Below are 9,146 nucleotides of genomic sequence, written 5' to 3'. Positions count from 1 at the left end.
CACTATCTCACAGACACTTGTACCACCTTCTCTCCACCTCCCCCCGACACACACACACACTTGTGCGATGAATTTATACTTGCAGAATTACATTTTGTTTTGCTAAGAAACTACAGGAATCCATGTAAGATTCTATAGATCTCTTGTTTAGATTAGAATCAGTCTGAATATTGGGGCACAGCCAGCCTCACACAGGGCACATTACATCTTCAATGCATTATCTGGGCCAACATGGCACCTATTAAAGTGCACTTGAGAATGTAACTTCAAGAAAGTTCTGGAATTTACATATGAAAGAACTGAAACCAACATGCCCATTCTAAAAGATGAGAGACTTAAACAATCCAGGTCTTTTCCAATATATAATTTCAGTTACATCATACTGTAAACTTATGCTATAAATTCTGTATCCTACAATCTTATACTCCACAATCCCCTGATGAAAGAGCAGCGCTCCAAAAGCTAGTGCTTCCAAATAAACCTGTTGGACTCTAACCTGGTGTTGTGTGATTTTTAACCTTGTCCACCCCAGTCCAACACTGGCACCTCCGCATCAGACGCCTGAAAGAGGCATCCTCATTCCAGGGACAGACTGCCATCTTGTGGTTACTTCGAACATTATTTTCCATAATAATTTGGGGCAGCTCCACCACCACCCTCCTTCCCCCTTCAGTATGTTAACTAATTTGGTGATAGGAAAAATCTGATCTTAACAAAATGGTGATTTGTTTAGAAATTCCTTTATAAAATGCCTGTATCAATTGCAAGATCAATATTTATCACCCTTCCTTAATAATTGACTAGCTTGCCACAAGTTTTAAAGAATGAAGCTGTTGGAGATTTGTGGGTTTTGAATTTTATTTATTTATTTGACTAATCAATTTAAACTTTCACCTATTGTGATGTGATTTGAACTCACCGATTTATTATCCCAGAGCTATCTGGATATACTAGTCACATAACCAGACGCTACCAGATTCCGCAAAGTGTGCTACAAGTGACCTTGTACCCTAAACAAGAGGAAAATATTCCCCACCATTCAGTAATTTGCTATTGTAAATAGTATATGTACAGATGTTGTTGGACGTCAGCATCTGACTTAACTGTGATGCTCTTCACAGCTGAATAGGCTTCACTCACAAACAGTGAACATTCAAATGTGGTTATAAGAAATGTTTAGAGACTGAGGTGATTCTGCACCAGTCCCCACCAAGATGCTGAAAATAATATCAGCAACCATAATGATGTTAAATGGATAGGAGTCCAAAGATCAGCTTCTCATCTTTGATATAAACTTCCACAATTAAGTCCTCTTACCTTAGATGGTTAGATCACCAGAAGCCTTTTTGCCTGTAGTTGCATTTCATTAATTAGCTTCCTCACAAGAAGCAACACCTCCTTACAAATTAACTTCTGCCCAATTCAAGAACTCAACTGTTAATCCAGGCATGTACTTGGCAACTTTGGCCCTCTGCCTCCATTCCAGTTGAGTACACAGGTTTCACAGCTATGTCTCTTCTCGCCATTTTCACTGGAATTGCTACAACCTGCAGTAATACAGCTATACTGGCAAAGGCATGATGTGCCCCTGGACCCAATTACACTCAACTAGTCAACAGCAAGTCATCTCCTTAGTTGCTCAGCGGACAGTCTGCAGTGTGAGGTAGCAATTATTGCTTCAGAGTGGGCACTTCACATAGAAGGCAAAGATTGCAGCTTGTGGCCGTAGGGAACAGTGAAGAGCCAACGTAAAACGGGGGTATGTGTCACTATCAGCAGAGGTAGTGCATGTACCTACAGTTTACGTGGTTAATACAATGTATGTGCCTGAAAATACAATCACTTGTATAGGGGCCAATTTTAAATAGGACCGGACTACATAAGTTATCAGAGAGGAATGCACAGAATTGGGTTGTGAACAATGGGGTCTACTGCATGTGTCACAGGACACAAGTCTCTGAAGCAAATGCCAAGACCAAACCACATCATACTGATCTGAAAATCAACCACACAGGGTGACAGTATCGACAAAGCATTGCCCGAAGTGAGAAGAGAAAGTGCATGCTTCCTTGAGACAAGATGGAATTCATGGCTGGAATCGAAGGTCTCCTGAAGGGCTACTTCAGAATCACAATGCTTTACATCTGTAGTCAATTCAGAATCAATCACAATCTTTGAACAATTGAAAGAAACAAAACTTCCTTTGCTCACTGAAGATTATTCAAAAGAGAACACAGCGTGTAGTCTGAAAGGGCGCAGTATCACCACAAAACTGAAAATGAATTAAGCAAAGCACTGACATGAAGATAGAAAGACACCTAGGGAACCCAATGTTTACAAATAAATGTGCTAACAGTGAGATTAAAGATAAGAAAAATTGATAGAATGAATATAAAGACCAAAAGAACTGCTGTAAATCAGAAACCAAAACAGAACCTGCTGAAAAAGTTCAGCAGGTCTGGCAGCATCTGTGGAGAGAAATCAGAATTAACGGTTTGGGTCAAGTGACCCTTCCTCTGTTAACTCTGATTTCTCTTCACAGATGCTGCCAGACCTGATGAGCTTTTCCAGCAATTGCTGCAGAATGAATAGAACTTTGCCAAAAACCATTTAGTGGCAACTTATTTATAAGTGGATAGTGCTAGACATTATTGACAAAGATTTTAACAATGATGTCCAAAACAATACTAAACAGTTAACTGAAGTGCTTCTGAGCAGAGCTGAAGAGGTACAGAAAGCAGAACATAACCAGAGGAATACCCAAATTTTAAACCACCCTAGCAAATTTGGAGTATACAGGATTTTTAAAGTTATAGACTTAATAGATAACTATTGATGTAGGAGGTTATCTTTAAAATTATCAAGGGCAATTAGAACAATCCAAGTACAAAGTTTTATTGAATTAGTAAATCTGATATTATCGTTTTTCTCTATATAGGATTTATGCCCAATCATTACTTACATAAGTTAAAGAAAACCCAAAGATTACAAAAATCACACAAATTCTATAATTAACTAAATATATTCATTTTAGCAATGCAAAAGCACAAATTACAGAAATTTTAATTTATCTCATCAGTCTAAAACAGAGTAAAATCAAGATAGCAAAACAGCAAGGAAAATTCTATCCAGAAATTCCCAAAGTGTAGTCACCGATATTAGACCATTTCTACTTCTTACAGTAGAACGTGTACATTATGTCTTCCTATCTTCCTACTTCTCCAATTTCTTTCTCCATTTTCAGAGTATTTACTGACAGGAATTTTTACATTTATTGCAGTGGACAGAACTCCTAGGACGTCATGCACTCTTCACTTCACTGCTATCACTTATTGCCAGTTTCCAGCTCAGGTGATTGTAGCTCCACAACTTCACTTCAATGTGTTATCACCTGCCAAGCTGTAGTGACAGCACTGCACTTCTTAAAATATACATTCTAATAAATGTTAATCAACAAATAGACTTAGTTGAGAAGTTTTGTTTAATTGACAGTCTTCTACTTTTGAAATATGCAGGTATAGAACCCCAGACAGGCTCATAACATATAGTTATTAACATGCTCACGGCCATATTGGTCATAGGTTTCCATGATAACCAGTATACCCAGCAGCATCTCTGAAATGAAGTTAGACAGATGTCTGCTTGTAGTTTTTAGTATCCAAGATTTTTTTGCCACACATTGCACAGATGCCTGTAACAAAAGAAAAATTGTGTTACTGTACAAACATTTGAGGTTTCAGTTGATCAAGGTTAAAAACAAAGAAACACTACAGATATGGGAAGTGCTGGATGCAAACAATAAATCACGTAGCATTTGTGGGGAGAACAGAAAAGGGGGCATTTTGGGAAGGACCCTAGAAGACTATGAAATAAATAGGAATAGAAATATTCAGACAACAAATGAAATAGAAACACAGGAACAAAACTGAACATTTTGCATTTCAAGCCAACTCCATCACTCAATTACATCATGGCTGACCTGTACCCTGACTCAAGTTACTCATCTTTGCACAAATTAACTCTTTCTCCATGTCCCTCTGTCGAATTTGAACCACCAGTTTCAAAGAGAAATCTAGTCAGTCCTATCACTGCACTCCTATTTGTTCTTTTCCCTTTCCACCGCCATTTCCCCAAGAAGGATTTGCTTTATTTCCTTTCAATCACTAAGTTAAACCTATGCCCACAATCTGCAATAAGAAAATGAATTTGCGACATAAATAAACAAATGATTTAGATTTAAGCATTACTACAGAAACTCAGTTACAAGGTGAAGGAAGGCCGGAAATAAATATTCCATCATAAACAGTACCTTGGAGAGAGAGTGAAATGGCAATGAAAAGGTAGCTCTGTTTGTAATAGATGACAAAGGCAGCAAGACAGGATCTGACCTCAGAAAATCATCAAGTAGAATCATAATTAGCGAAAATTAGGAATTGAAAAACTTAGAACACCCTGGTGGGCACATTTATAAGCTCCAATAACTGGTTGTATAATGTTCTGACCAAAACACATGATATTTGTGGGAGAGGTTAACCTTCATATAGACCGGGATAAACTAATATGCAAATATGCTCCAAAAGAAGAGTTAGCAAAATGTTTTTTGTAACAATTTATTGGATCAACATGTGGAATAGTTTAGGGGGAATGCGAGAGTTCTGTAATATTGTGTAATTTGTCAGAGCAAAATACCATCTGGGAAATAATACATTAAATTTAACATCAGGTTTGAAAGTGACATACCCCAAACACAAACAATCTTAGACTTCAAGCCAATTAAATAGGTGTGAAACCAGAAATAAAGTTAACTGGGTAAATAGATCCAAGGGTATCACAGTAAATGAATGCCAGGGAGCATTCATGGATGGCAGAGAGGCTCAGTAGTTAGCACTGCTGCCTCTCAGTGCCAGAGGAAGTTACTGAGAGCTCTGTGAAACATGGTGGTGGGGAACCCTCGGTTGAGGAAGATGGCGGACATTTCATTCATTGTCTAATATTTTACTGAAAGCTTTGTCATCACTGCACCGCTAGTTTCATACCTATTGTTGAAGTTGTCAGTGTTGTCGATGTCCCCAGGCAACCTCCATTAAAATATGTTTAAATGTGGTTTTCCCATGTAAAATAATTAAAACAAAAAGTGATCAATACATACCTTTTTTGTACGCACATCCTTGACAATAATTCGAACCAGCCTGGTGAACTGCGCTTTTACAGATACGGCATACTGAAAATCTGCTCTTTCCATAGGGATCAAATCTAAAAAGACCAAATAATTCTGTTAGATTGGTCATTTAACTGGACTTTGGAAAGGCAGATTTGAAGGAATGAAAAGGTTCAGAAGACTGGACAATCCTGTAAAATAGGCATTGAAGATGCGTAAATGTAGAAGTTCAGAAATACTTCATGGGATACAGAACAAGCATATACTACCAGGGAAGAAGAGTAAACAAGGATTGATATTGACAATAAAATTATAATGGAACAAAATATATACAAGAACATATAAAGAAAACTAAGAAATTAGCCAAGAGATTTAAATACTACATTTATCATTTAAAGTGTATCAAGCTTATTTTGCTTGCAGTAAATGGCTACGAAAAAGTGAATAGTGGTTGCTGGTTGTGAAAGACCGAATATTAATTTTGATTTATGCCTTCACAAAAGTAAAGTATTCTTCAGTAATGCAAACAAGAGCTTGTCCAAGATTTAAAACATAGATAAAGCAACACCAGTCTTCAAAAAGGAAAATAAGAATAAACTAGGAAACAGGGCTTATGCCCGAAACGTCGATTCTCCTGTTCCTTGGATGCTGCCTGACCTGCTGCGCTTTTCCAGCAACACATTTTCAGCTCTAAACTAGGAAACAGCCTAATATCTGTTGTGCATTCACTGTTAGAGGTATTGTATAGGCACGCCAACTCACGATAGTCTGAGCTGCTGTTTATGCTGAAGGTTGCTGCCATTCATTAAGTGCAGGAAACTACAGGGCTAGTGTGGTAGAGGGACATCACTGCCTGGTCTAACTAGAGGTCTCTCTTGTAATTAACAAGATATAGTTTATTGCATATTAGCAATTAGTTATAGGTTTCATTGACATGATAAACATCACTACATTGAGATGGCTCAGGGTTAGATCTCATTCCTTCGAAATTCCAAGCTGTTCTGCTTATAGTAAGTATGCATGACATCATCACAGAACATGTTGCTCATCATACTCCTCTTAACTCTTTCAGACTCATCTATAACAGAAAGGATCCCAAACATTGAGCTAATAAAGAGACAGGCACTCCATAGTGAAAGGAAATTAGCATTAATTTGTGGAAAGTTCTGGCCAATAACTTTTCTTACCTGAGGAAATTAAGAATTTACAAGTGAGAATATTCAACATATTTTGACTGAAATAAAGCTATTAACACTGGGCTACACCATTAATTCTCAAGATAGATTCTGCAGTAAAGACGGTGGTTGCCAAAACCTTTCTTGCTGCATTTTCTATGCTTCCAAATAAAAGTTTTAAAAATCAGCAGATATTGCACCCAAATTACATCAGGAAGACCAAGCCGTTGTCTGTGGCCCTCATCATAAAATCCACTCTTGAATCACCAAGTTTGTCCTGCCTGGCCACTATCTCAGGCTGAATGTGCCCAACTTGACCATGAGATGATATTCTGCTGATCTGACATTCTCCCGCTCACCAAAACCACTTGCTTCAACACCATTCACAGCCATCTCTGCCTCCACTGATCTGCTACTGGAGCCCTTGTTTGGTGCTCTGTGAACTGCATATTCAACTACTTCAGTATTCTCCTGGTTAGCATCAACATCTAAAAACCTCAACTCATCCAAACTTCTGCTGCCCATATCCTCCTTCACAAAGTCTTGTGCACCTGACACCCTGTGCTCACTGGCCTATAATGGCTGACAGTTCAGCAATAATTTGATAAACAGAAGTTCAATGCTGTTTTCAAATCCTTCCATGGCCTCAACCCATTTTCTCTGTAACATCTTCCAGCCCCTCAGTGCTGAGATATCTACATTCCTTCAATGCCAGCCTCTTGCAATTCCCCTATTTTAATTGCTTTACTCCAGTTGGTAACTGTGATCTTAGCTCCATGGCCCCATATTCTAGAATTCTTCTGGAAATTTACATTTATATTTTGTTTGATAATGTTTGATAATTCAGAAACAACTTGGAGCATTTTACCATGTTGAAGGTACTATATAAATGCATGTTTGGAGCTTGGTAGGTCTACAGAAGCTCAATAGCAGGTGGTTGAGGCAGAAGCAGAGACAGATATTACATTGTCTTTATGATGGAATGCACATGATTTCAGAAGTTCATTTCAGCGTGCCAAGATAGAGTAGTGATAGGGATTGAATCAGAGGCAAGAAAACCAAAAATTTACCACACTGGGTCAAAGAAAATGGCTTTCGTCCTTTCAAAATTTAAGTAGTGCAGTTTATCTAGGATAGTGGATAGGCAGTCAGTAAAATGCTAACTTGGAGGACCAGTGCAGACACAATGGGTTGAATGACCTCCTTCGACTCTGCAATAATTCTTCAATTCTCTGAAACAGTAGTCCAGGTGGTCAAGAGAGATAAAAATGGGTGGCACAACGTACTTGTGGAACTTTATGTCACACCTTTGGATAACAGATGAAATGTATACTGTGAATGCTGAAAAGTTGAGATGATTTTACATATCAAAAAAATGTTAACCACAAACAATTTAGAAATGTACATTTCTTAAGTCTCCTTTCCATCATGAAATTGTTTATCATTCTGTATACAAACTATTCAAATCAACAGAGTGGGGGAGTCCAAAATTAGAGGGCACAGGTTTAAAGTGAGAGGGAAAAGATTTAAGAAGGGACCTTAGGGGTAACTTTTTCGTGGAGAGGTGTGGGCATGGAATGAGCTGCTAGAGGAAGTGGAGGAGGCTGGTACAGTTACAACATTTAAAAAGCTGGATGGGATTATGAACAGGAAGGGTTGAGGGCTATGGGCCAAATGCGACTAGATTAATTTAGGATACCTGGTTGTTGTGGACGAGTTGGAGCAATCAAACAAAAACAAACAAACGTCTGTTTCCATGCTTTTATAACTGTGATTAGATTAAAATTTAAAATCTTTTTAACAGTTTTGCAAGATGCAACCCTCTATGAATTATATAGATATGAAACTGTTCAATGCACAATGTTTCTTAAAATCATAATTCAAATAAAACATACAAATAAATATATTCTAATCAAACACAGTAGCAAATGTATAGAATAGAGATCCCTGGTCCAAATTTTAGACCATGCTACTTGCTAAACTCAGTCAACCTAGAAGCTAGATCACTGCCATTAATCCACAACTCACTCAAAATCCAAACTCCAAACTTTTACCCAGCAATGTCTGCTGAAAGATGATAATGATTAAGTTATTAAGCTGCTAATCACAAGAGCAATCAGAAAATCCCAATGTGCAAGTTTAAAACATAAGAATAACCACTCAATTTGACTACTGGAATTTTGCATGTACCTACCGAAATTCATGTGCATAGTCAACATTTAGAGACTTTATCTTCGAAAATCTAGTGTTATACCAACCTTGCTTTTTTAGAAGTTAATGCTTTGTTTTCATTGATCTTGCGGCCACCGCTTTCTGTGGAAATGCATTGCAACTTAAATTAGAATTACATGCTCTCAATGAGTATAAAAAATATTTAAATCCACGTGCAGCCAAGTAGTAATGGAATTTGATTAGTACCCATCGTGTTCCTTGATCCATCTTTCCAAGTGTCTGGTGTAATAACTCTTCCCAGCTTCTTTTCACCTACAAGAATAAAACAATAAGCAATAACTTGAATAAACCCAAAGGGGAAAACAGAAAGGGGTTTAATTACATGAATTTACTAGGCAAAATTCATGGGGGGGGGGGGGGGGGGAAAGAGAGAAGAGAGGGGGGGGGGGGGAAGAGAGGAGGGGGGGGGGAAGAGAGGAGAGGGGGAAGAGAAGAGGGGGGGGGGAAGAGAGGAGAGGGGGGGGGAGAAGAAGAGAGGAGAGGGGGGGAAGAGAGGAGAGGAGAGGGGGGGGAAGAGAGGAGAGGGGGGGGGGGAAGAGAGGAGAGGGGGGGGGGGGGAAGAGAGGAGAGGGGGGGGGGGG

General features: G+C 38.6%; 1 protein-coding gene across 1 annotated transcript; it reads right to left on the bottom strand.

The window, feature by feature from the left end:
- Positions 1-2,874: 2,874 nt before the first annotated feature.
- On the bottom strand, positions 2,875-8,870 carry cript (cysteine-rich PDZ-binding protein). Its single transcript, XM_087991278.1, has 4 exons — positions 8,752-8,870; positions 8,592-8,646; positions 5,150-5,253; positions 2,875-3,691 (listed from the first exon to the last, which is right to left on the bottom strand). The coding sequence occupies exons 1-4, from the start codon at positions 8,753-8,755 to the stop codon at positions 3,627-3,629; spliced, it is 228 nt and encodes a 75-aa protein (XP_087847404.1). The 5' UTR covers positions 8,756-8,870; the 3' UTR covers positions 2,875-3,626.
- Between the last annotated feature and the right edge of the window lie 276 nt (positions 8,871-9,146).

The sequence above is a fragment of the Chiloscyllium plagiosum genome, unplaced genomic scaffold, assembly GCF_037043375.1.
Source record: "Chiloscyllium plagiosum isolate Xiang-an unplaced genomic scaffold, Cpla_swu_hap1 HiC_scaffold_10, whole genome shotgun sequence".
Lineage (NCBI taxonomy): Eukaryota > Metazoa > Chordata > Chondrichthyes > Orectolobiformes > Hemiscylliidae > Chiloscyllium > Chiloscyllium plagiosum.
This window is presented reverse-complemented; position numbering and strand designations above follow the sequence as displayed.

Bases quoted from the DNA above. Each gene is read 5' to 3' on its own strand.
- cript (XM_087991278.1), bottom strand. The intron at 5,254-8,591 runs GTTGGTATAACA...TGGTCTTTTTAG, and splicing joins TTAACTTCTAAAAAAGCAAG to ATTTGATCCCTATGGAAAGA. The intron at 3,692-5,149 runs GTATGTATTGAT...CTTTTGTTACAG, and splicing joins AGGATGTGCGTACAAAAAAG to GCATCTGTGCAATGTGTGGC.